The sequence below is a fragment of the Symphalangus syndactylus genome, chromosome 21, assembly GCF_028878055.3.
Source record: "Symphalangus syndactylus isolate Jambi chromosome 21, NHGRI_mSymSyn1-v2.1_pri, whole genome shotgun sequence".
Taxonomy (NCBI): Eukaryota; Metazoa; Chordata; class Mammalia; order Primates; family Hylobatidae; genus Symphalangus; species Symphalangus syndactylus.
The window spans coordinates 52,520,074-52,547,386 of record NC_072443.2 but is presented as its reverse complement, the minus strand read 5'-3'; the positions used below and the strand labels follow the sequence as shown (position 1 = coordinate 52,547,386).

Genomic DNA, 27,313 nt, shown 5'->3' with positions numbered 1-27,313 from the left:
GTAAGGGACTTCAGCAGCTGGAATTGTGAATACAGTTGGAGGTTGAATTAGCCATTAATATTGAAATCTTCCCACTATGAGATGCTACTGCTTCTTCTATTTCCTAAATCATTTAAGGGTTTCAACAAGCAAAATGAGATGGAGGGACACCTCTTACCAGGGGGCCTGTTTAAATGTTTCCTGGCACAGGCTGCCTGGGGTGGACTGGATCCCCACACTTCCACCTCCTAGCACTTGCATGTGTCTTAGAAAGCCTGCTGCAGGCACAGCTTCCTGCACGGACAGCAACAATACCAACTAAACCCTTCAGAGTGTTCTGAAAGCTGTTCTCAATACTTCAAACATCTTCCTCATGAAAACCCTGTAACAGGTGAGGTCATTATCTGCACTTACAGAGGAGGAAACCAAAGCACCAAGAGCTGGAGGAAGCTGCTGGAGCCGCACTGCGGGAGACGGGGGGTCTGCACTCAGGCTCCAGGCCCGCATGCCAGGCACAAGGGAAGTTTGGAAGGCAGGCTCTGGAATGACCCGGCCCAGCTGCCGTCGTCAGTGGGTGACTCCAGGTCACAGGCAGTGAAGCTGGGAAGAGAACAGAGCCATCTGGAGAGCAGGACAGATGAGGACACTCTTTGGAATTTTCCAAGAAGTAAAATGTGGCTGCAGAGAAATGGAACAAGTGCTTCCTCAGGGAGCCCTGGGGTGTGCTACTGTTGTCTAGTGACCAGTATTCAACTGCTTCTCCCATTGCCCCTCTCTCTGCTGGATTATTCAGCAGATCAGCTGGCCCCCATCACACTCACATGTTATAATAGCTCCACCTTCAAACAAGCAAATACACAAAACATCCTCTGACCATATGACTCCCAGCTACCACCCTTACTCTGTCCTACTTGACAGAAAACTTGAAAGCATTGTGCCTACTACACACGCTGCCCTAATCATGTCTTGGTCCCCGTCCCATCACCCACAACACTAGGCTGCCAAGCCCAATGGCCGGTTCTCAGCATGCATTTGACTTGGCCTAAAGAGAAAGGATTGGACACCAGATTCCTCCCTCACTTACACACTCTTCCCGCGGCTTCCGGGAGACTGCTCTCCTCTGGGATTCCCCTTGCCTCCCTGGCACTCCTCGCCATTTTGCCAATTTCTCCTCTCCGTCCTGACCCCTAACTCTGGTGAGCCCTGGGATGCCCTCTGAGGACCTCTTCTCTCCTCAGTGTGCACTCGCTCTAGGAGGGATATCAGCCAGCACCATGGCTTTGTGTGCCCATGACTTCCAACTTCTTATCTCTAGCTCCGGCCTCTCTCCTGAACCTCAGGCTCAGATCCAGTTCCTGACAAGCGCTCCAACTTAACTGTGGCACCTCTATTTGGATGTCCCACAGGCTACTTACAGCCTCTCGTGCCACCTGGACTTGTCCTGGTCTTTCTCCATCTGCTCCTCCCTCAGTGAAGTGTGCCATCACCCACTTGACCACCCAAAGAGTGGCCACTGGGTTTTGCCACCTGGAGGTCATGCAGAGGGAGGGTGCTTGGCAAAGGGCTGTTGTATTGTGTGGCACCTCCTATATCTGGGTCTGTGCAGGTTGGCAGGGGAGGTAGAGGGGGCAGGAGGGGAGAAGGTGCTGCAAGTCCTCGCCCTCAGTGGGCTGCTCCTCTGGGTGGAGCACCAGGAGGTCAGGCAGGGGATGCAGACACAGGCCTCCCTCCAGGGCGTGTCCACTGGCCTCAGGCCACTCCCTCCACAGACAAGCGGGGTGCTGAGTCTGGAGAGAGCAGGGGAGGTGTCCTGCAGGAGGCAGGACCTGGGGTTGAGAAGAATGAGTACTAGGTGGAGGAAGACAGGCAGCGGATGTGTTTGGGGACAGAAAAGAGTACAGCACAGCCAGAGAAGAGGACCCAGAGCAGACAGGAATGGGCGGAGAAAGGAGGGAGAGAGGGCTGAGTGGCCTGGCGGGGCACCGCTCCTCTAGCTGGGGCCGTGTGTGCTGTTGGAGTAATGCTCACCTCCTGGTTGATATCTTTCAGAGGAGGAAGTGGTTAGGTTGCCAGGTGGTTGGGGTGAGTGGGGATTTGAACCCGGCTCTGCCACCTCCAGACCTTGATCTCATTCCCTTGTCCACATTGCATTTTACCCGCTGGCACCAGACACAGACCTTGGAAAGTCACACCTTTATTTATCTTATAGATGATGGAAGCCAGTGGAGGTTGAACCATATGGAATAGTGATTTTTACTGCTTTTGACCTGCAAAAGGACGATTTAAAATGCTGCAATCTTGGCTCACATTGTAATCCCAGCACTTTGGGAGGCCGAGGTGGGTGGATCACCTGAGGTCAGGAGTTCGAGACCAGCCTGACCAACATGGTGAAACCCCATCTCTACTAAAAATACAAAATTAGCCAGGTGTGGTGGCACATGCCTGTAATCCTAGCTACTTGGGAGGCTGAGGCAGGAGAATCGCTTGACCTTGGGAGGCAGAGGTTGCAGTGAGCCGAGATTACACCATTGTACTCCAGCCTGGGCAACAGAGCAAGACTCTGTCTCATAAATAAATAAATGCTGCAATCTAATAAAACATATTCACAAAATATTTCTTGGTGGACTGACTTCAAATCTGTCACCTCATTAGTGGGTGTCCAGGTTTGTGAAAAGTGTTTTTTTTTGTTTGTTTTGTTTTTTTTTTTTTGAGACGGAGTCTCGCTCTGCCACCCAGGCTGGAGTGCAGTGGCGCGATCTCGGCTCACTGCAAGCTCCGCCGCCCGGGTTCACACCATTCTCCTGCCTCAGCCTCTCTGAGTAGCTGGGACTACAGGTGCCTGCCACCACGCCCGGCTAATTTTTTGTATTTTTAGTAGGGACAGGGTTTCACCGTGGTCTTGATCTCCTGACCTCCTGATCCTCCCACCTTGGCCTCCCAAAGTGTTGTGAAAAGTTTTGTTAGAATTTTCTGGTTCTAGAAAGCTGACAGCCTTTGGCCCTGAGACTGGACCACATGGCCCAGGGGTTTAGCAAGGGTTTCATGTGAGGATGTGCTCTCTGCTTATGCACTGTTGGCGGGAGTGTAAATTAGTCCAACCATTGTGGGAAGCAGTGTGGCGATTCCTTAGAGCCAACAGCAATCTCATTCCCAGAGGAATACAAATCATTCTACCATGAAGACACGTGCATGCAAATGTTCATTACAGCACTATTCACAATAGCAAAGACATGGAACCAACCCAGTGCCCACGAATGACAGATTGGATAAGAAAATGTGGTATATATATGCTATACTATGCAGCCATAAAAAACAACAAGATCATGGTCGGGCGCGGTGGCTCACGCTTGTAATCCCAGCACTTTGGGAGGCCGAGGCGGGTGGATCATGAGGTCAGGAGATCAAGACCACAGTGAAACCCCGTCTCTACTAAAAATACAAAAAATTAGCTAGGCGTGGTGGCGGGTGCCTGTAGTCCCAGCTACTCGGAGAGGCTGAGGCAGGAGAATGGTGTGAACCCGGGAAGCGGAGCTTGCAGTGAGCCAAGATCGCGCCACTGCACTCCAGCCTGGGCGACAGAGCGAGAGTCCGTCTCAAAAAAAAAAAAAAAAAAACAAGATCATGTCTTTTGTGGGAACATGGATGGAGCTGGAATCTATTATCCTTAACAAACTAACTCAGGAACAGAAACCAAATGCTACATGTCTTCCCTTATTAGTGGGAGCTGAATGAAGAGAACACATGGACACAAAGAAGGGAACCCCAGTGTCTGGGGCATACTGGAGGGTGGAAGGTTCGAGGAGGGAGAGGAGCAGAAAAAAATAACCATTGGGTACTAGGCATAATACCTGGGTGATGAAATAATCTGTACAACAAACCCCCAGTGACATGAGTTTACCTATATAACAAACCTGCACATGTACCCCTAATTCTAAAATAAAAGTTAAAAAAGATCAAAACAAAAATAATGCTATAAAAGTTCATAAAAGTTCTAATAGTAAAATAACAATAATAATAAAAAGAATCTGCTCCCCAGAGTTGGCTCTGGGAGATGGTGGCACTGCCTTTGGTGTTTCTTGGCTCAGCTGACTGAGGACAGAGTTGCTGGTGGCCTCACTGGGTGGGCTGAGTGCTACGGCCCCATCCTCTCTGTCACACTCAGTGGCTGGGAGCTGCTGCTCCTGACTTGCAGGTCCAGCATCCTGAGCCCATAGCTCCAAGGTCACCAAGCTGCCCCCTGCCACTGCAACATGCTGTCTGTCTCTACTCTCTGGATCCAGCAGCAGCCCACAACCGTGTGTTGTCATGGCCATTTCCTTGAACACAGCTCTGACCCACCTAGCCCCAGAGCCTATTGTGGCTTCCCAGAGAGGTCCAGATCCCTAATATTCCAGCCCACCACAAGGGAGTTTCTGAAGTTACAATGCAAAATTCGTTTGGAAGAACATATTTTGTTCAAGCGGGCCCAATGGATGGAAAGATGTCCCCTTGCACCGCTTCCCACCTCAGTTCCGCCCCTCCAGTCCCCACTCCACTCTGGCTGCTGAAGGGATCAAAGATCAGCTTTTAAAATGCTTCTATGGCTCCATATGGACAACAGAAGTAACTTGAGTGTCAGGCTGGGCACAGTGGCTCATACCTGTAATCCCAGCATTTTGGGAGGCCAAGGCATGTGAATCACTTGAGCTCAGGAGTGTGAGACCAGCTTGGGCAATATTGCAAAACCCTGTCTCTACCAAAAATACAAAAATTAGCCAGGCATGGTGGCCACATGCATGTGGTCACAGCTACTCTGGAGGCTGAGGTGGGAGGATCACTTGAGCCTGGGAGGCGGAGGTGGCAGTGAGCCAAGATCACACCACTGCACTCCAACATGACAGAGTGAGACCCTGTCTCAAAAACAAACAAACAGACGTGTTCTTAGCACAGCATTGAGGGACTTCCAAGATCTGACCCAGCCCAGCCCTCCAGCATCATTGCTGGCAATGACCCATGGGCACAGCACAGCCAGACCCATTGAACTTCCTGTGCATCACCCTTGAGGCCTTTGCACATGATAATAACCATAGCCAATGCCTATATGGAGCTTATAGTGTGCTAGGTGCTGTCTTAAGTGTTTTTATGCAAACCAACTCGTCAAACGACTGCATTCTGAACCCACACAGATTCCTCTGCCTGAAAGGTGCACACCCCAGCTCCAGCAAGTAGTGCCCAGAAAATCCTCCTGGTTCTTCATTCTCCCACCCCAACAAAAATGTCACTTTCTCAGAACTCACCTCTCCCTCTGCTATGGTTTGAATGTGTCCCCCAAAGTTCACGGGTTGGAAACCTAATCCCCAATGCAACAGCGTAGAGAGGTGGGGCCTTGAAGAGATGATCAGGCCATGAGAGCTCTGCCCTCATGAGTGGATCCATGCCATTACTGCAGGAGTGGGCTCCAGATACAGGAATGCATTTGTCTCCCCCTCTCCCTCTTTTGCTCTTCCACCTTCTTCCCTAGAATGATGCACCAAGAAGCCTATGGCCAGATGTCACATGCCCTTTACTTCCCAGCCTCCAGAACCCTTAGCTAAATTTGTTTTTCTTTTTCTTTTTTTTTTTTTTGCGATGGAGCCTTGCTCTGTCACCCAGGCTGGAGTGCAGTGGTGCAATCTCGGCTCACTGCAACCTCTGCCTCTCAGGTTCAAGTGATTCTCCTGCCTCAGCCTCCCGAGTAGCTGGAACTACAGGTGTGTGCAACCATGCCCGGCTAATTTTGTATTTTTAGTAGAGAATGGGTTTTACCATGTTGGCCAGGCGGGTCTTGAACTCCTGGCCTCAAGTGATCTGCCTGACTTGGCTTTCCAAAGTGCTGGGATTACAGGTGTGAGCCACCGGACCCAGCCCCAAATTTCTTTTCCTTATAAATTACCCAGTCTGTGGTATTCTGTTACAGCAGAACAAATAAATATGAATAAGACACCTCTCCTGGCTCCTAGAGCCTTCGTGTGGTGTGTTGTGGTGTTTCTCTCTCACCAGACTGGGATTTCCTTGAGGACAGTTAGCACTGGGACAGAGTGGCCCAATGAAGGTTTGTCAAATGAATGAATGGGATTTAGGGGTGGAAGTGCAAGGAAAGGCCAGGCCAGGGACAAGACCAGAGCCTGGGTAAGCATCCAGTTTACTCCTATCACCTATTCACCTGCTCTTGGATTGTTCCAGAAAGGACAGAGAAGGAAGAGCACTAGATCTGGAGCCACAAGACATGGGTTGAGTCATACCATTCCCAGTTCCTATCAGCTTTAATCCTGTGGAATGGGGCCAAGCCCTCTGTGCACCTCAGAGAGGGGTGGACCCTACGTGATAGGATAATGCATATTCCTAAGCTGCAGATATTTTTGGTCATTTTTCCTTTTATTTACTAATACATATTTTATGTAGTAGTAAATGTTATAACCAATAATGAAAACCCAGCATCTCTTGCCATAAATAGTAACCATTGTTAAATTTAAGAAGCAAGAGGTGGCCAGGCGCGGTGGCTCACGCCTGTAATCTCAGCACTTTGGGAGGCAGAGGCGGGTGGATCACGAGGTCAGGAGGTTGAGACCATCCTGGCTAACATGGTGAAACCCCGTCTCTACTAAAAATACAAAAAAAAAAAAAAATAGCCAGGCGTGGTGGTGGGCACCTGTAGTCCCAGCTACTCGGGAGGCTGAGGCAGGAGAATGGTGTGAACCCAGGAGGCAGAGCGTGCAGTGAGCCAAGATGGCGCCACTGCACTCTAGCCTGGGCAACTGAGCAAGACTCAAGACTCTGTCTCAAAAAAAAAAAAAAGAAGCAAGAGGCCATTAGCCTGAGGCTGTCTCTGTACTTTGAGTGATGATCTGAAGCCGAACTTGGTATGTGAAGAAATCAAACTCCAATTTAGAAGCATATATTTGTAACAAATAGCAGGCTGAGCTCCCCAAACCTCTGCTGGCCCTGACAGCTGCCCAATTCATGACTTGTTCTTTACTCAGATAAACTCTGTTAAATTTAATATGTCTAAAGTTTTTCCTTTTAACACCCTACAAATACATAAAGCAACAATAAAATACAGTTAGTCAGTTCTAGCTAGATCTTGTTTTCTGTCTGCCTCTGAACCTGAGGCTGTTCTCTGTCCATTCAAGAGAGGCTAGCAACTATCAGGAGAAGTTGGAGACTTCTCAGCTCCAAACCACAGCTTGGGAACCGGTGCTGGAAAAGCATGGCCAAGGCCCAACCTCCCTGCCCTGTGCTTTCTGGCCTGCGACTCCCACATTCACCCCTGCCTGCCGCACCTCTGGGCCACTGTCTTTCGGGAACCATGGGGGAAATGGTCTGGGGGCCTTCTGTGAGCTGCAGAGACACTTGTCACTTAACAGGCATTACTGAAGCACCTCTGTCAGGGCTCCAGGCAGTTCTGGGGAAAGGCAGGCCCTGGTAGCCACCCACCCTCCCCTCACACCCTCACTTCCTGGCAGACCCCAGAGTCCTTGTGTGCAGTTGGGCGTTCCCTCCAGCTGGCCACATCTGCACAGCACCCGGAGGGCGGGTGAGTCTCTGATGTCTTCCTCCTGCTGGAGGCCGATGGCCACATCTGGCCGCCAGCCCAGGGGCTTATACAATCTGACAAGGGCCAGATGTTGCTCTTCCTCCCTTCCGCTGTCCTGGCCACTCCTGGCTCCAGATCTTCTTGTAACAGACCCCTCCTTCAGTTCTGTGATGCAAAGAGGTGGATCTGAGGAGCCACAAACCTGGGTTCCACCCTCAGGACTGTGGCTTTGCTGTGTGACCTGCACAACTCCCTCCCCCTCTCTGAGCCTTCATTTCATTTTCCTCATTTGATTAATCAGTCAACACTGCTGGGGGCTCTGTGCTAACTGGGCCTGGCAGTCCTATGAGGACGAAATGAAATGACATGGTCCTTCTAAACTTTGTGGAGCTCCTGCCCCTGTTAATAGTTGAGAGAATTTTAGGTGGCACTTAGATGAATGGCTAGGAGTGTGTGCACGTGTTGTAAACAGCTAAGCATTTATTTTAATGTGTACTAAAGAAGTTAATGAGCACATCAAACAATCTTAGTTTTACATTTATGACAGTGATATAACTTCCTTTTAAAATTATCTATATAAACAAGTGAGCCAATTTAAGGAAAAATATTAATGAAATAATACAGGTTCTATATAGATATGACAAAAAAATGGCATGGATCCTAGGAGATCTGAAGCTTGGCAAATGCTTAGACACCAGCACACGATGAGCTCTGGGTGCTGTGAGAGCAGAGCTCTGTGCCTGCCTCGGCCACCTCTGCCCCTCATAGCAGGGGACCCCAACCCTAACACACTGACACCCTCTTTCTACAATGGCCCTGTGCTATTCCAAAATGAGCTGAATACATAAGATGCCCTATTTTCAGATGTACTTAAAAAAAATTAATGTGATGCCCTAATGGTAATTTAAAAGAGAAAGAAAAGGAAAGGAGTTTTATGATATACATTTCAATATGTAAATACTCACAAACAGTGACATTTTCAGATACTTAAACCTGTCCGTGATGGATACGTTTGAATTTAAGAGGGGCAAGGTAACATTCAACTGAATGTTGTTGCTAATCTTTCCCTACATTTGGCATTTTAAAATATCCAGATTGATAGATGGATTGATAAATAGATGGACACCTGCGCAGACTCACAGGAGTACAAGCATAAGGACTGCCAGTGTTTTTTGTTTGTTTGTTTTTTGAGACGGAGTTTCGATCTTGTTGCCCAGGCTGGAGTGCAATGGCACGATCTCAGCTCACCACAACCTCCGCCTCCCGGGTTCAAGCAATTCTCCTGCCTGAGCCTCCCCAGTAGCTGGGACTACAGGCCAGGCATTCCCCGCCAGCAGCTTAAGCACCATGAGTGTTGTCACTGTCTTTGATGTGCCTCTGAAATGATGAGCAACTCTTGGAAAATGCCAAACAAAACAAAGTGTGACCTTCCCTCAATCACAAAGCATCGGATTCTTGGAAACCCCTTTGTATATTAAAACCTTGCAGAAAACCTTGTGTTTATGTGTAAGACAGAGGTGGGCTCCAGCCTCAGATCATCATGGCGAAAGTGAGGTTTGCGCAGCACGAATGTCCAGCAGGACACATGGAGCTCATGTGGGGTTTGGGGTGATGCTTGGTTGTACAGGATCTGCCCAGAGGCTTGTTTCCCTAGCAGGGCCCCTCATGTGTCAGGAGCACCACCCTTCCAGTCATTGAGGCAAACCCTCTTCTCCACGAATTTCCAGAAAGTCCCTGGGGAGATACTGCTTCCAAGGAGATGCCCTGTTCCAGACCCCTTCCAGCTCTCAGCCTTACATCCCACTGGCCACGGCAGCCTCACCCTGGGACTACGAGGTACCCACCCCTGTAGGTTTGGACTTGGAGGCTGCCAGGTCAGCACACTGGACCATGCCCCAGCCTTCAGAAGGGTGGTGTCCAGGGTTCCCGTCTGCAAGTGCCCAGCCAGCCTGTAGCCTCCCCTGGAGCCTCTGGGCTCACACAGCCTTTGAGAAGGGTATCTGGCCTGTGTCTATTTAATCCTGGGCCAGCCACTCCAATAAGCATGCCTTACCAAGTCTTTTACCTCTTTGAGACTCAACTTCCCCATCATTTTATTATTTATTTATTGAGACAGGGTGTTACTCTGTTGCCCAGGCTGGAATGCAGTGACGTGATCTCAGCTCACTGCAGCCTCAACCTCCCAGGCTCAAGTGATCCTCCCACCTCAGCCTCCTCAGTAGCTGGGACCACAGGTGCATGCCACCACGCTCAGCCAATTTTTGTATTTTTTGTAGAGATGGAGTCTCACTATGTTGCCCAGGTTGATCTTGAACTCCTGGGCTAAAGTGATTCACCCATCTCGGCCTCCCAAAATGCTGGGATTACAGGCATGGGCGACTCTGTCCAGCCTTCCCAATCTTTTAAATGGGAGTAAGTCACCCAAGCTCATAGGGTGCAAGTCAGGGCTAAATTAGGGATGTATGTGCCTGGCACACAGTAGGCACTTAACAAAAATTAACTCCCACACTCTGTTTACAGCTTCCTGCTTGTTCATCTTTCCTTTTCCATCTCTCATTTTACCCCCTAAAACCTCAAATAAATGCATAAATTTCTGCAGTGGTGACCTAGTGTTTTAATCTGGCCTGCATCGTCCAATATGGTAACCACAGTCACATGTAGCTATTTAAATTTAATCAGGCTGGTCGCAGTGGCTCACACCTGTAATCCCAGCACTTTGGGAGGCTGAGGTAGGTGGATCACCTGAGGTCAGGAGTTCGAGACCAGCCTGGCCAACATGGTGAAAACCTGTCTCTACTAAAAATACAAAAATTAGCTGGGCGTGGTGGTGGGTGCCTATAGTCCCAGCTACTTGGGAGGCTGAGGCAGGAGAATCGCTTGAATCTGGGAGGTGGAGGTTGCAGTGAGCTGAGATCATACCACTGCACTCCAGCCTGGGCAACAAGAGCGAAACTCAGTCTCAAAAAAAAAAAAAAAAAAAAAAAAGTAAATTTAATCAAAGTTAAATAAAACTAAGAATTCAGTTCCTCAGTTGCACTAGCTACATCAAGTGCTCAGTAGCTACCCGTGGCTCACAGCTACCAGCGCAGCCAGAAAGCGTTTCCATCATCTCACAAAGTCCAGTTGGACAGTGCTTATCTACAACTTATATTAAAAGTTAAATAGTTTACAGTCATTTTTCCCAGGACTGTAGTTCTCACTTGTTTGTACTATAATTATATGAATCTAGAATGTGACTGTTTATATAAACACAAAATATATACAAGTGAGGGTCCTGCTGCGGTCCCACATCCTCAAAGGAATTATTGGACTGATGAGCAAACCACTAAGACAAACACTGCTTAAGTGGACTGACTGGGCTTTTAAATCCCATGTGGGTGAAGGTAGCCAGCCCTCGCTAAACCTAAACCTACCCAGGACAAACTTAAAGCTGGGTCCCTGTCTTCATCACCCAAAAGGGTGACTCCAGGTGGACTGAACACATAAAAGATACAATTAAAACAAAAGAATATCCAGCGGAATACCCTTGTGACCTAAGAACGGAGGACCACTCAAGAATTCAAAGGCAAAAATCATAAAGCCAAAAGAATTTGGTGAACTTGATTACATCAAAGAACACACCGGGGCCGGCTGGCATCACTTGGTCAAATCATGTATGTGTCTTCACAAGACCCAGCAACCCCTCTCCTGGGACAGTTCTCACAGCAGGCTGCTGCACGGTGGTGTTGGCGAGGACACGCACTTGGTGTCATCTGGAGTGGCAGGCAGTTGGAGGCAGCCTAGTGTCCACCCCTGGGAGTGGACGGAGGAGTTTTCAGAGGGGAGAAGCATGCACTCCCAGAACAACAATTGGGGTGGGAACTCCAGCACCGAGTGGGGAGTCAGAGGCACAGTGAAACATGTGCCACAAGACCGCCAATGGGGTGCAAACAGACCCCGAAAGAATCGCTTTGCAACAACACATCCCAACAAGAAGATACACAGAAATCACCGGGGAGGGACTGCCTGAAGGGCAGGAAGGCGTGTGGGAATAAGAGGTGAGAGAGTCCATCCCTGCCCCTGCCCAGTCCCCTGCTCAGAATACATGAGGAATCCCAAGGTTGGAATTGGTGGTCACCAATGACCAGCACATTATCATTTGACTTGGGGCTGGCATACTTATGCTGTAAAGGGCCAGAGAGTAAATACTTCAGGCTTTGAAGCCCATGAGGTTGTCGTCAGAGCTACTCCACTCTGCATGGGAGCAGTCCCAGAGGATATGTAAACAAGTGGACATGGCTGTGTTCCAAGAAAACTTTATTCATCGACACTAAAATTTGAATTTTATGAAATTTTCATATGTCACAAAATATGCCTTTTTTAGTTTTTTCCTAGCCATTTAAAAATGTAAAAACTATTCTTAGTTTGTGGATTGTATAAAAATAAGGGTGGAGCTGGACTGGCCCACAGGCTGTAGTTTGCTAACCCCGGATTTAACCGATGACTTCTGCTCCCTGTGGAGACAATTTAGTCCAAGGCAAACATATTAAGCCTGGAGAACTGAGGTCTCATCTTTACTCCCAAGGCCAGCCAGCACCTCTGGATTTGCTAAGAGAACTAACCCTATTAGGTTATGGAATAATTGAAACCAAGCATCTGGCTGGGGATTAAAAGACCACCCTGAGGGGCACGGGGACCCTCTTGTATGGCCAGGACTGCATACCATATGGTAGCCAGGAGGGAGGGCTGTTATTTTCTTGCTTCAATGAGCAGCATTGATTTCTGTTGTTTGCAGCCATAACTCCCTGGCTGGTGCGGCCTTGAGGAACTCACTTCACCTCTCTGAGGTTAACTTTCTTTCCAGTGAAATGTCTGCCTCACGGGGGTGGGCACTATGGTGACCACTGGGGTGGGCAGAATGTCTAGGAATGGACCCCCAAGTTCCACACCCTAATTCTCAAAGCCTGTGAGTGAAGTGAGCCTATCACTCAGAGATGGCATGACGTTCTATGGCACAGCTGACCAGAAGACAGGGGATTATCCTTGTCTAATCACACAAGTCCCTTGAAATGCAGATAGCTTTCTGGGCTAGTGTAGAAGAGGCCGTGAGAGAGATATGAAGTGTGAGAAGGACGTGGGGCAGGTCGTTGCTGGCTGGAAGATGAAAGCAATGTGGGTGAAGGAACGCAGAGAGCAACCCCAGCTGACAGCCAGCAAGGAAATGGGGACTTGGTCCCACAGCCAAAAGGAGCTGGATTCTGCCAACACTAGAATGGGCTTTCCCAGGGGCTCCAGACCCGGCCAAGGGTGCCTTGCTTTCGGCCTTGTGCAAGCTTATGCAGAGAAGCCCGCCACGCCCGCCTGGACTTCCGGCCTACGGAATTATGAGGTCACAGGTGAGTGTTGTTTCAAGTCACTAAGAGTGTGGTGATCAGCTATGGTTGTGATAGAAACCAAATTCAGCCATCCAAACAACCACACCCCATCTGCTGTCAGCTCAACCCTGACTGTGGCCTTGTGCTCCCAGAGAGACTTGACTGGCCTAAGCCAATCACGCAGCCTCCTTCACGAAGCCTCAATCATGAAGCTTCCTTCAGATTGGTTTAGGAGCACGCATGTGATGCAATTCCAGCTAAAGAGAGGTGAGGGGAAGTCTGCCAGGAGGACCTGTGGATATGGCAGTGATGCCTGAGGCCATGGCAGCTCTCTTGTAACCATGAGGGGCCCTTGCTGACAGGCCAAAATGACAAGCTGAGGAAGACAGAGTGGAAGATGAATGAGGTCCTTGAAAACTTTACTGAACTGCCAAGGAACTGCTCTCCCCTGGACTTCTCACATGAGATAATAAATGTCCTTGTGGTTTAAGCCATTCTGAGTTGGGTTTTATGTTCTTGCAGCATAAAGCATCATCACTGACAAACCACTCACAGCACTGCTTGGGAGTGCAATAAGGTTGTACAGATAAAGTCCTTAGTGCAGTGCCTCACACCCAGCGAGTGCTCAAAAATGTTGGCTTTTGTTCCTTAATCAATGCTGCTCCCTCCTGCCTCAGCCCCTGTACTAGTCAGGGTTTGACCAGAGAAGTGGGGCCAGTATGTGGAATCCATCTACAGCCATGCCTGCAGCTGTAGCTCTGTCTCAAGGGCTTTATGACAAGCAGGTGGCCTGTGTGATCACGGGGGCTGGCTAAGAGAGTCTGGAATCCACAGAAGAGAAGCTGGCGGGCAGGTGGAGCTCAGGGCACGGCTCATGGGCTTCCGCAGAGGCTCTAGACACAGGCATGCCCGTGAGCTCCACCTGCCTGCCAGCTTCCCTTTTGTGGACTTCAGGCTTGCTTAGCCAGCCCCCACAATCACACAGCCGACTTCTTTGTCATAAAGCCCTTCAGAAAGAGCTACAGCTTGTAGGCCTGGCTGTAGATGGATTCCATACCCTTCTGTCCACAGGTGGAACTTCTCTTTCACACAGAAGCCTGTTTGGCTCTTGAAGCCCACCCAGACCAGCCAGGATAATGTCCCTTACCTAAAGTCAACTGATGACAGACTTTAATCCATATGCAAAATACCTGTACAGCAACTGTAGCTTAGTGTTTGACCGGTTAACTTGGGGCTGTAACCAAGGGAGAGGTCAAAGCATCACATCAAAGCCAGGGGGATGCATCAAAAGCCCATTACACCTCCTGGGCTCAGTTTATTCTGGAATAGATGAAAAATGTCACTGGTGTCTTTTTCTCTCTGCTTCCTATGCTCTGAGCCGCTCAGCGACTCAGCAAGTCTCAGGAAGCTGCAGAGCTGACAGGTCCCCCAGAACCCAGCCAGGCTACTGTGGGCCATCAGGCCACAGCCACGCTGCAGCACCTACCCTGGGAGGTCCTGGAGGTTCACACACAGCGGCTTCCTTTGCTGCATGGCGTTTCCTGAGTGAAGCAGCCTCACAGGAAACGGAGAGCAACATGTGAAAACAAGAGAACAACAGCAGGAAGAACAGCTTGGGGTGGGGGGGGAAGCGGGATGCAGCAGAGGAAGGGCGGAAAATAAATCACAAGGGGTGCAGGGGACAGTCCTCAGGGGTCCTCTGTGACTCCTCTCTGGTCCCTACCTGAACTCGGGAACCCCCCAACTTTACTGAGCAGGCGATGGCGGTGGGACCGGTGAGACAGGAGTGTGTGAGCAGACACGGACACTCAGCTCTCGGGGGCGCCATGCAGGGTGTCAGGCTGGGCTGGGTGACTTCTATGGCCCTGCCAGCCCAAGCTGCTGACTTGGTTCCTTAATTCACTGAAGGATGAAGTATTGAGCCAGCCACTGTCCTTAGCAATGGCATGGCCCCTGACCTCACAGAGCTTACCCCCCCAACCTCCCCTCTGAGGGAGCAGACCTCAATGAAGTCGTCACAAAAATACATGAAGGACGGAAAAGGCCAGGGGCCGTGAAAGACGTTAAGGAGAGGCTGTAGATGGAGGTGGGGCCTCCCTAAAGAGTTGGAGTCTGGCAAGACCTGAAGGGTGAATGTGGATTGGTCAGGAGTAGGCTTGGGGATGGTGGAGGGAGCTGTATGCCCAAAGGGCCTGAGAAGGGGAGACCTGGAGGGTCAGTGTGGCTGCAGCAGAGAATGAGAAAGGACCTGGTCGCTCACGGTCATGACGGTCACCAGAGGAGGTCATGGGAGAGTTGTGAGTGGGGAAGCCCGAGGTGGGATCTGGGTGTTGAAAAGATTAACCTGGCGCTGTGTGGTCAGTGGTTCTGAGGGAGCTGGGATACCAGTCAGGAGGCTAGGACAGCTGTCCAGGAGTGGTGCTGGGGCTGGGCTGGGTGGTGGGTGCAGCTGGAGAGTAGCGGGCGGGTCTGAGCCACTTGGGGCTGAGACTTAGCAGGACTCAGTGTGTCCAGGTGAGGAGGGCTCTTCACCTGCTCCTCCTCACGGGCCCCTCCGCATCCAGTCTGGTACCAACCTGCTCGTCCCCCTGCAGGCAGTGCAGACAAGCCAGGCTTGTGCCCAGCCCTGCGGTTTTGCTATGGGGGCTGCCTCTGCCCTGGATCGCACAAGTCATGGCCCCACCTTGCCACTCAGGCCTCAATTCCAGGGTCACATCTCAGAGAAGTCTCCTGTGATGGGCTGGTTGTGTCCCCCCAATTCATGTGTTGACGTCCAGACCCCCAGAGTTCCTCACAATGTGATCTTATTTGGTGATAGGACCTTTAATGAGGTAATCAAGTTAAAATGAGGTCTTTAGGGTGGGCCCTAATCCAGTCTGACTGGTGTCCTTCTAAGAAGAGGGGATTAGGACAGAAATACACACAGAGGGAAGACCACGCGAGAATACAGGGAGAAGGTGGCCCTGTTTGCCAGCCCAGGAGAGAGGCCGCAGGAGAAGCCAAAGCTGCCGACGCCGCACTCTGGTCAGCCTCCAGAGCTGTGGGAGACAAATGCCTATTGTTGAAGCCCCTGGTCCATGGGGCTTGTCACAGCAGCCCGAGCTGACTCACACACTCCCTGACCCTCCCCTCGTCCACCCACTTAGTTACTGGTGGTCAACAGCGTAACGCACTGAGAGTCAGCCCACGAGGGCAGGGTCTCTGCCTCTTCCCAGCTGCCTCCCTCATGCCCAGGACAGCATGGGCCCTCTCTAGGCACTTGACAGAATTTGGTTGAATGAAGAAAAGCCAATGGTTATTTCTGACAGAAAATCATGAAGAGGCAAAATGAAGAGTCTGAAGACTCTGTCCGCCCCTTCCTGGGTCTCTGACTTTGGGTGGCTCCAGGCTTCTCCAGTCACCTAGGTCCTCTCCGGAAAAGCCCCCACCCCCAACTCAGGGCACATTCTGACAGTTGCTCCTGCCCCTGCCTAGTCACAAAGAAGCCACCGCCCTTCCTTGGCCAGGTCCTCTGCCCAGCTCAGGGGCACTGGGTGCCGTTGTTGCCTACAAGTAGCCGCCCCATCCAGCCCCCTGACTACTGTTCTTTGGAGAACCGACTCCTCCATTTCTCCTGGCCCATGTGTCGGGCAGGGCCAAGGGCGGGAATGTTTTAGTCAGGTCTAGCAAATCAGAGTGGCAGTGATTGGTCCAGAGTACTCACATGACCCTAGACTGGCCAATCAGCATGTTCCATTTCCCTGGTACCAGTGACTGGTTCCAGGATGGGCGTGGCCTATGTTGGAGCTACTGGGAAAGAGAAAGTGTTCCCGTTGCGGGTAATTGGGAGGATAGGAGCTAATCTTGATGATTATGGTAGCTGTCTTGCTACCTTATGGGAAGAATGTCTGAAATGAGAGCCAACTAGGAGAAAGACAAGATAAAGGATAGAAAGAGATTCCAGGTATCATGACTTGAGCTCCTGGATCTAGCCATGCCTGAAACTATATATGCTTGAGATTTTTAGTTGATAAATAAGTGCCGTTCCTACTTTTCTTTTGGCCTAAGGCAGTGAGAATGGTTTTAGTCATTAGCAACTAAAAAATCCAATATAATATAGAACCCTCTGCATCCAAAGCAAGCATACTTTTATTTTTTGTCATTTTTTTCTACACAAGACCACTTTGACTATCTATATCCCAGGCTGTACCGTCAAAACAATCTGGTGATCATGATGCCCACCCCCTTGTGTCCTCCAGAGCTCACCTGGCTTGGGTCTGCAGAACCATGTATACTACCCCTGACTTAGGCCAGGTCACGTGAAAGTCCTGACACTGGCACCTCTGGAGCTACAGGACATGCCAGGCCTCCACCCAGGAACTGGCCTCTTCTTCCAATGTCTCCTTGTGGGTAAATAGCATAACCTTACATGAGAAGAGATTCTCTCTTTGGATGAGACCACCTTAAATGAGGAAAACCATTGACTTTCTGGAAAACCTCTACACTACATAAAAAATGCCCAGTGCCTGGCTTGGAGGCCCAATGCCCGCTCTTCCACCTTCTCTTTGCCTGGTGCTGAACTGTAGCCTTTATGTTTCTTGAATTTTCACTTCTAAGGGGAAGTTCATGAGGTAGACATTGATTGTTTTCTGTCTAACCTGCATCCTTTTCTGTCTCCTGGTAACAGCACCAACCTTCGTTTTGGGAGCTGTCCCACCTGTATGGCCACCCAACTCTTGGCCCACTTGAGGGTTGAGTGTGTGCCTTGGTCCGGGCCAACAGGACTATCCTAGTAGCCTGGTCCTGGTCTCGGCCTAGAGGTGGGGCTGTGACCCAGGCTGAGCCAATCCACGTTCTTTCCTAGGACTTTATCTACAGGTGCTGGGAAGCAGAATGTTGGGTCACAGAATTTGAAAAGTCATGAATCTAGGGTCCCTGCAGCCACGTTCCCAGCTATGTGGAGCAGGAGTGAGTAGAACCAGGCAGGGACAAGCAGAGATACAGGTGGATGGAGAGTGCTGGAGGCACAGGGGTCGAAAGCCCATCCGAGGAGTGTGTAGTAAACGCAGGCACACCCCAGGGCCAGCTGACAATGACATTTAAGGAGGGCTTATTATGTGCCAGGCATCATTCTAAATGTTTTCTATTATCTCATTAGATTCTTAGCCTGTGCAGTAGGTACTAAAATTAACCTATTCTCCAGATGAGAAAACTGAGGCACAAGCAAGTTGAGTTGAAGCTTCCTGAGAAGCATCAAGACACCAAAGAAAATGTGCAACATATATAGGTTAGCAGGTGAGGCAGGTCACGGCCAAGGGTGACTGGTCTGGCACTTCAGGCCACCCCATGTCCTTTGTGGCTGCCTCAGGCCTGAAAAGGCTGAAGCTTATTTCCAACCCACCTGTGGGAAGTAGCAGAAAGAGCCACAGACTCGTGGACTGAATCCAGCCTGGCTGTGCCCCTGATTTACTGGGTGAGCCTGGGCAGATTACCATCCCTCTCTAGGCTCCTTCCTTCTCTGATGGATGCATTTATTGCACATATTAGCTTGTGCAGTCAAGGCCCCTCTCTCTGGCAGGGGTGCAAAGCCTCAGGCTCGAGAGAGGGTGTATCTCTGAGCTGTCAGGCCAAAGTGTGGGCCCAGGCTCTGTCCTCCGAGAAGTGCAGCTGGGGGCATGCATTTGAATGAGGGCAGGTTTCTCTGGGGACACCACTGATCAGCCACCTCGACAGAGAGCCCACAGCTCCCCCTCCTCTGCCTCCTTGCTCTCCAAGGCCTGCCCCTTTGTGATCTTGCTCTGGACAGGCCCTGCTTTTCTGGATAGACAAGAATGAGTGTCCCTGCTTCATTCTTTTTTTTTTTTTTTTTTTTTGAGACGGAGTCTTGCTCTGTCACCCAGGCTGGAATACAGTGGCACAATCTTGGCTCACTACAACCTCCACCTTCTGGGTTCAAGCAATTCTCCTGCCTCAGCTTCCCAAGTAGCTGAGATTATAGGCACGTGCCAGGACGCCTGGCTAATTTTTGTATTTTTAGTAGAGATGGGGTTTCACCATGTTGGCCTGGCTGGTCTTGAACTCCTGACCTCAGGTGATCCACCCACTTCGGCCTCCCAAAGTGTTGGGATTACAGGCATGAGCCACCACACCCGGCCCAATAAGTTCCAATATTTATTAAGCCTTTCATTATTATAGGTACTTTCAACACATTAGCACGTTGAATCTTCAAATACTCCATGAAGTGGGTATTATTATCACTATTATTCTCATCTCATTTTACAATGAGCTGAGGCTCACAGAGGTGAGAATTGCTTGCCGCAGGTCACACTCCCAGAGCTCCACCACCACGCTGCCTCTCCCGTCACACTCGATGTTTATGCCAAGACAGAATCCCATACCCACTTTACAGCTGAGGAAACTGAGACTCCCAGAAGTGAAGGGAACAGCTGTAGCTCCTACCACACTTGTTGAAGAGCCGGGAATCAAAGCCAGGTTGGGCTGGGCCTTCTGAGCCTGGGCCCCCACCCACCGAGCCCCCTGTGCATCCTGAGGGCCTGGGGCATGCAGTGGGTGCCTGAGTGGGTCTGCCTCTTTGTGAGCCTGAGTATTGTTCCTGGAGGAGGAAAGGCCTCTTTTCTCACCAAGGCCACCCACACACCCACCTCCAAGGACGATGGAATCCGAGGCCTCCCAGCTCCAGATGGTGCTCCATGCCCCCTCTGCTCGCCCCCACCCATCCGCCTCCCTCCCGCCCCAGACCCGCTGACTTTGGCCCACCCAAAGGCTGCCAGGTCAGGCCAGGCAGCAGCAATGGGGCAGAAGAAAGGAGGTAGCCCTCAGATGGCCTCATCTTTGTGTCCCCTCCACGGTGGCCAGCCAATTGCCGTCCCTCCTGCCTCCCTCTCCCACCCCCTTTCCTCCATCCCAGCCTTTTCACCCTCCCCCAACAATAACGCCAGAGGCCAGGCCGCCCCCAGGCCTCTCCTCCCTGTTCCAGCTGAGCTGAGCTGGCTCTCTGTCTTTTCTGTCTTTTTGAGCACAGCCCCTGCCCGGTGGTGCTGGCCCTAGGCTGCCTGCCCTGCCCAGGTGTCCTGAGGGCCCCATCAAGGGGGCTCAGCTGCTCCTTGGCTTCAGAGCATGGTAGGGGGCCAGGCCAGGCAACTGGCTGAGACATGGGCGGTTTCAAAAGGACGAGATGTCACAAACCCACCAGAGACCTTCTACTGAGGACGGAAGGGGGACCCCTCAAGGCAGGACAAGGCCACTGGACCACTTAGGGGTCTCCTTGTGCTGAAGTCCCAGGCGTTACGCCCTTTCTTCCACTTTTGAGGACAGCATCCACTCCCATGCCTGCTGGTCCATTCGTGTGTCCAGACACATCTTACTGTGTGCCAAGGCTGGGCTGGGTGCTAGGACACAGAAGTGCCAAGCCCTTGTGCTCCCTCAGGAGGGCTCCCAGCTATGGACAGAACCTGGGGATAACAATCTTTTTCCGTCCACCCTCCCCAGTGAGCCCTGAATCACCTGGATGGGCACAGAGTCCCCCCAAAACCACCCCCAAAGCACCCAGCATCCAGGAAAAGCTGACCTCCAGACAAGCCTGCTCTGTGTCTAACCAGGTTTCCTCCCAGGGCTTCAGAGTTCAGAGTCTTGAGCTGCCACAGGTGGGCTATTCTACCCAGACAAGAAAAGGATTGGGCTGCAAGCTCCAGAGAGGGGCAAAGGGGTATGTTCCTTGAATGTGTCTGGGGTACAGTGCCCCTTGATTCTCTTGGGAGGATCTCATTCCAGAGTTCAATGGGCCTTGCTGTCACTCCAGTGGTGGGCATGTGACTATGGTTTGGCCAGTCAGAGCATCAGATTGTCCTGGCCCCTGTGATGAATTCAGGGATGAACATGTTTCCAAGTTGGCTGAATGAGGCCCAGTTCCAGGACTTCAGTGGGATGGTTCAGATGACAGATGATCTTTCTACTGGACTGATCTTTGGGGATGTTAGCCTGCCACCCCAAGGGCTACTGGGGGAAAGAATTTGCCGGAGAGTAAAACAGAACTTCAGTATATCGTGGTAACACTACATGAGTACCTGAATCCAGCCATGTCTGAAGCTGGACATGCCTACACTTTTCAGTTCTAAGAACTAACTTCCTTTTCACCTAGGTCAGTTTGCATTAGGCTTTCTGGCACTCACCCAGGAGACCTGGATGATAGAAAGGAAGAAAAGAAAGAGAAAACAGAGGAGAGAAGAAAGGTGGAGAGTGGTTGGAACTAAGCTGGGAGAAGTGCCACTGAAACACCTTGGTTGGGCAGGGATTGAATGACATTTCATGAATGGTGATGTCACATTTTCCATATGAAGCTGTTTGCATTACTGCAACAGATTCCCGCCCCGCCTCCCACCCCGCCAATAATCAGTAATGCCTGCTATGCATAAAAATGTGTGTGGGGATGGACTATTTTGTGGGATTTGAAGAATAAGGAGCTGAGTTTCTCATCTCAGACAAGGTCGTGTGAGTAGAGACCAGCTGTGGGGAAGCAGGATCAGAGGCTGATGTGGCTGCGAGGGGACCAGGAGCCTCTTAGGAGGGCTGTGCGCCTCAGCAGGCAGGGGCTGGGCCAGGGAGTACCTGAGTCTTCCCCAGCTCTAGGAGGCCTGAAGATGCCTTTTGACACCTGGGGGGCTTCTATTTCACCTGCAACTCCTACAACTCTGAAAGCAGCAGGAGCTTCTTTGTGGCCCCTCAGCACATGGCACACCTGTGCCATAACATGTCTACTGCCATTTCTGTGTCCCAAGGATTCTGGCACGGGGATTGGTCCACAGAAGGTGCTTAGAAAATACTGTTGAATGAATTAAATAAATGTCTCTCATTGCTTACATATTTATTGTCCATCCTGTTAGGCTGCTGGTCAAGACGGTGGATTGGGGTGCTATGGGAAGCCCCTCTTCCATCTACAAATATGTTGAAATGCTGGATAAAATAGAACTATTTAAAAGAATATAGAGCCAAAGTCAAAATCAAGAAGAGGAGACCTCCAACTTGTGTGGAAAGCAGGAGATGGAGCTGAAACGCCCACGGAGGGATTAGGGACAGGAGACCTTGAATAGTGAGTTACAGAAGGAGACTCCCTGCATGATGCCAGGGGCCAGCAAGGGCTGTCTTATCCATGAACAAAGATGAAAAATATTCCAACTATTGGCCTTGGAGTTTTGTTCCCAGGTATAGGACTCAATCTCTCACTACCTGTGCAGCTACGAAACTCCAAGCTAAGAATCAAAATTAAAAACTGGTCTAGAATCAGGGCCTGGTGGAGGCAGACGGAAAACTGCTCTGAAGGGAACTCTACAACCGGTTCTATGTGTGACTCTCAAGGATCATGGCCCTGCCAAAGATGGGCTCACAGCCCAAAATGACAGTGCCTGCAAGAATGCCTTATCATGACAAAGACAGCAGGTGTAAAACATCTCAGGAAGCTCAGATATTACAGCAATCCACAAGAGACTTTAAAATTAGTATGGTTGAATGCTACAGAGATAAAGGATTAGACAGAACCCACAGCAAAAGGACTGATAAGGATGAAAAAGAAAGTACAGGTCTGAAAAAGAACTCAATAGAAGCCCTAACATGAACAATAGAGTCATCGAGATCCCATTTTAGGAAAGTGGCAGAGTTTGACTCAAAGTTAGGAAACTCAGCGCACTCTGAATTCAGCTGAGTTTGGGTATGTGACTTTAGTAAAACCACTCCCAACCCCAAGGGTCTATTTCCTCATTTGAAACATCAGACATAATACCAACCTTAGAGGGAAGATGAGAAGATCAGAGTGAGTCGGTATCTGTGAGAGTGCTTTGAACACTGGGAGACACTGGAAAAGTGTGAGTCGGGTCATTTATTCTAACCAAATGGCTTCAAGCTGTCATTCTCAGGGGGAGTTCAGTCATTGCTCTGTTTTCCCCCCAAAGACACATCTGCAGAGCACCTGGAGACATTCCAGAGTGATGTCACTTAAGAGGGTGTGATGGGGCTCTACTGTTTGGGGCACGGGGCCCTTTCCTCCCGTAATTCCTCTAGACTGCAGCCCCCTAGGCCAACTGCAGAGGAGGGGGCTGATTCAGCTCAATAGTCAGGGACAGCTGAGCTTCTGGCATTTGAAAAGCAAAAGCAGAGGCAAGTTGTAGCCTACAGTCCCTCCCCAGCCAGTAAAATGTCCGGCTGATGTTTCTGGGGTAGGAGAATCCAGGAGGACTTGTGCATACTACCAAACCCAACCCGAGCTTGTGGCTTGGGGCCATCAGGCTGGGCTGTGAGTCCTGCCCTTGCCACTAAGTTGCTGTACCACACTGGACAGCTGCTTCCTCTCTGGTCTTGGTTTTCTCATCTGTGAAATGCTGACAATAACACTTTTTTAGACTAGTTTAGGCCCCATGAGCTCACATAAAAAAGTGCCTGGTATGCAGTTGATGCTCAATAAATGCCCATGGCTATTCTGCCTCCTCTCCTTTCCCTTCTTCTCAGAGAGCTTTGGGGCAGGTCCACAAACCAGCAAATTCTGACCACAGAAAATGGGCAGAGGAGGTCAGCCTCCCGGGCAAGGTAGGGTTGAAGGCATGTTTCTAGAGGGGCAGAGAAATTAGTGACACAGCCATCTGCCTAATCACCGTGTGACCTTCACATAGTGTCACTCATTCTCTGGTCCTCAGTTTCCTCATCACTAGGTGCTTCCTTCAAAGCCTCTGCAATAGCTGCTCCTCCTTCTTTCTTACTAACAGAACCCCACTTTTGGCCGGGCACAGTGGCTCACACCTGTAATCCCAGCACTTTGGGAGGCCGAGGCAGGCAGATCACCTGAGGTCAGGAGTTTGAGACCAGACTGGCCAACATGGTGAAACCCTGTCTCTACTAAAAATACAAAAATTACCCAGGCGTGGTGGCATGCGTCTTTAATCCCAGCTATGGGGAGGCTGAGGCAAGAGAATCTTTTGACCCTGGGAGGCAGAGATTGCAGTGAGCCAAGATCACACCATTGCACTCCAGCCTGGGTGACAGAGCAAGACTGTCTCAAAAAAACAAACAAATGAACAAAAAACAGAATCCCAGTTTTGTTTGGGACTGACTAAGAGGACTAGCCTTGCAGGTTTCTTCTTATGCCCGATCAGCATATGCAAGGTCTGGAGGCACAGCAGCCATCATGTAACCGTGAATTAAAGCACACAGGCAGTGGGGCCAGGCCGATTTGACTTTCCTACTTTCTGGCTGTGTGGCCTTGGGTATGTTATTTAACTTCTCAGTGCCTCATTTCTCACAATCTGTAAGCTGGGGATAAAACGTCTACCTTGTACAATCTTATGGGGACTAAATGGTGCATTGGCTATGAATCCACTTTTTCTATTGTAAAGGGCTATGCCAATGTTTGTAGTCACTTGTAGCATCCTGCTATAGAGGACTAGTTGTGATTTTAGAAATAAACAAAGAAGAGCCCCTTTATTTCTCCTCTTGGATAAAGTTCCAAGACTGGATGTGGGCCTCAAGCCAACCAGCCCTGCTCTTTAGCCATCAGCTATGCAAACAGGAAGTAGATCTCCAAACACTGTGTGCTGCAGGAGGCTGGCCCAGAGTCTGCCTCTTTGGAGGCCTCCCTCTAGCCCCATGCCCTACCATCTTCCAGCTGTGAGCTCCTCAGACGTCCAGTAGGTTCAAGGCCACCCCTTCTGGCTGCTCCACCCCCAGCCTGGGTCAGACCACCTTCCTCTCAGGATCAGGGATGGCAGGAGCCCCTCACTGGGCTCTGCACTGTCTCCTGCTCTCCCCTTCTGCCCATCTCTTTGTCACACTGTGGCCAGGGTGACTTTTTATTGAAATCTGCTTCTGTCACTTCCTTACTTAAAACTTTTCCATAGTTTCATGTTCTTTCTCTTAAGAGAAAAACTGAAATCCTTCCTGCCACCTTCTAGGCCCTAAATGGGCCTCCCTTCAGCTCTACCCCTCCAGCCACTCTGGCCTCCTTTTAGTTTTTGAATGGTCCCTTCTGCCCTAGGGCTTTGCCTGTACTATTCCAATTTTCTAGAATGTTCTCTCTTCTCCTCTCTCCATCTGGCCCGGTAACATCCTATCCTCAAGTGTCACTTCTTTGGGGGCAGGCTGATGAGTGTCCCCCACATCCTGCCTGCTGCCACGCATCTGTTCCTGTGAAGGTCTCACCTGCTCACAGGTGGCTGCTCAGGGCAGGGAATTCAGTCTGTCCTAGTCACATGGTCGAATCCCTGGTGGCTGGGATGGCCCCTGGCACACAGAAAGTGCTCAGCAAATGTGTAGTCAGGCCGGCCAGCAAGCAGGGGTGCCTTGTGATTTGAAAGAGAGAGAGGCTCTGTCTACCAAGCATCTACCATGTGCCAGGCAGGACCTCATGTCCTCTTCACAGCCACTCCCGCAGGCAGGGACCCCAATCTGTATTCTACCCAAGAGGAAGCAGGGTCTGTGAGGGGTGGTGACTTGCCCACACTCATACATCTGCCAGAAGCCCTGCCAAGATTTGAACCTGGGTCCCAAGTCCAGCTTCCTGCCCTGGTGGAGCTAGCACAGGCAGTCATTACACACCTGTTTCCTCATCTACAGAGTGGAAACATAGCAGTACCCACCTCACAGGGCAGCTGTGAAGCTTAAATGAGTTAAGCCACATAAAGTACTTAGCTCAAGGCCTGGCAAACAGCAAGTGCTTAGTAACTGTAAGCTATTATCATTATGATCGAATCCAGGAACAAATAAGAATGAGCACATTCAACCGCAATTTATGATAAACAAATAGAGGGTGTTTGTGGGTGAACAGGAAGATGGATAGACGGCTGGCTGGCTGGGTGGGTGGGGGGATGGATGGATGATGGATGGGTGGGCGGGTGGGTAGGTGGGTGAGTGGATGGGTGGGTGGGTGAGTGGATGGATGGATGGATGGATGGATGGGTGGGTAGGTGAGTGCATAGGTGGATGGATGAATGGGTGAGTGGATGGATGGGTGAGTGGATGGATGGGTGGGTGGGGCAGGTGAGTGGATGAACAAATGGATGGATGGATGGATGGATGGGTGGGTGGGGTGGGTGAGTGGATGGATGGATGGATGGATAAATGGATGGGTGGGCAGATGGTTGCAGGGCAAACAATGGAGTAGACTTGTAACTTAAGAAATGGAGAACTGACAAAGGAATGAAAGAATACACGAATAAACGCATGGAGAAACTGCAAAACACGAGAGCGCGTGGAAGGGGGATTGCACACCCGAAGTCTGGGAAAATGGGAGCCGAATTGGGGCACTTGGGCCCAGGGCACGCGCCCCAGCTCACCTGTAGCGTTGCAGCTCCGCCTCCAGCCGCCGCACCCAGCGCTGCAAGCCGGGCACCTGTCGCGCCAGCGCCTCCAGTTCTCGCACGCGGTGCAGGCTGCGCAGCACCACCTGCCGGGCCTCCTCCGCGCGCCGCCGCACCTCGGCCTGCCCACGGCGCAGCCGCCCAGCGCGGGCCTCCGCCGCAGCCAGGGCACCCTGCGCCTGCCGCAGCTCCCGCACCGCAGCCTCCCGCCCGCCGTGCCCCGTCTCGTGGGTGCTCGCCTGGCTCTTCCAGAGCCCGACCTGCGGGGACAGGGCGGCAGGGGCAGGGGGTAAGTGCCCCAGCCAGATGAACCAGACGAACGCCCGCCACGACGGCGGTCCCCATTCCTCCGCACCCAGAAGCGCGTGAGCACGATTCTTGCGCCGTCTGCTTCCGGGTGCCAGGCCCTTAGGTCCGGTGCGTCGGAGCTCCTTTAACCCTCGACACATTCCTAGGGAGGCCCGAGCTATAATGATTCCTCCTCGCCTCCCCTCCCCACCCTCCAACGTTTTTTCACTGATGAAGGAAACTGAGACACGACGCCTGTATTCTGTTCCCTCTGTGGTACCAACCTCGCGACTCTTCCCGGCCTACTCCTGTGTTGGCGGCGTTCAGCCTGCCGCGTGGCGGTTCCTCATCTCCTAGACTCCCCCCAGTGGCATTTCCAGCGCTCCCCGTGCCTGCTCACTAGAGGCCCTTTGAGGGCGGTTTCTGTCTGTCTTTACTGGTGTGTTCCCAGAGCCTAAAACAAATCTGGCACATAGTAGGTGCTCAATAAATACCCGAGCATGAGATGCCGGAAGACCTTTCAGGCGCATCCCATGGCTCCCCGTACGTTACTTGGGATTCCACATCAGGGGAGTACTTTCCCGCCTCCACCCTGGCTTCCATGCACACCGACACTGAAAAACACACCTTGCCACTTCCCTGCACTCTGCAGTGTTCTGAGCTAAGACGGGGTCATATAATGTCTGTTTCTTCCTGGCCTATTGTTGCCTGGGGTAGGGGCTGTTCCTTTCCTCCTCTGAGCCCTGCGGCCCAGCACTGCCCTTGGTGCACGGCTGGCACAGTGCTTAAGTGTTTGTCGACGGCTC

General features: G+C 51.0%; 2 protein-coding genes across 11 annotated transcripts in view; one reads left to right on the top strand and one right to left on the bottom strand.

Moving 5' to 3' along the window:
* CFAP92 (cilia and flagella associated protein 92 (putative)) overlaps nt 1-27,313 on the top strand; it is a 108,808-nt gene that overhangs the window by 626 nt on the left and 80,869 nt on the right. The gene's annotated exons all lie outside the window — the stretch shown is intronic.
* Nucleotides 1-27,313, bottom strand: part of EFCC1 (EF-hand and coiled-coil domain containing 1) — a 44,402-nt gene that overhangs the window by 15,299 nt on the left and 1,790 nt on the right. For 2 of the 3 annotated variants that reach the window (XM_055259074.2, XM_055259075.2), the window contains exon 2: nt 26,196-26,479. In XM_055259074.2, the coding sequence (XP_055115049.2) occupies nt 26,196-26,479 (284 nt within the window). Of the gene's footprint in view, nt 1-16,993; nt 17,327-23,782; nt 23,850-26,195; nt 26,480-27,313 lie in introns of those variants that run through there. The other variant, XM_055259076.2, reaches the window with a different exon arrangement.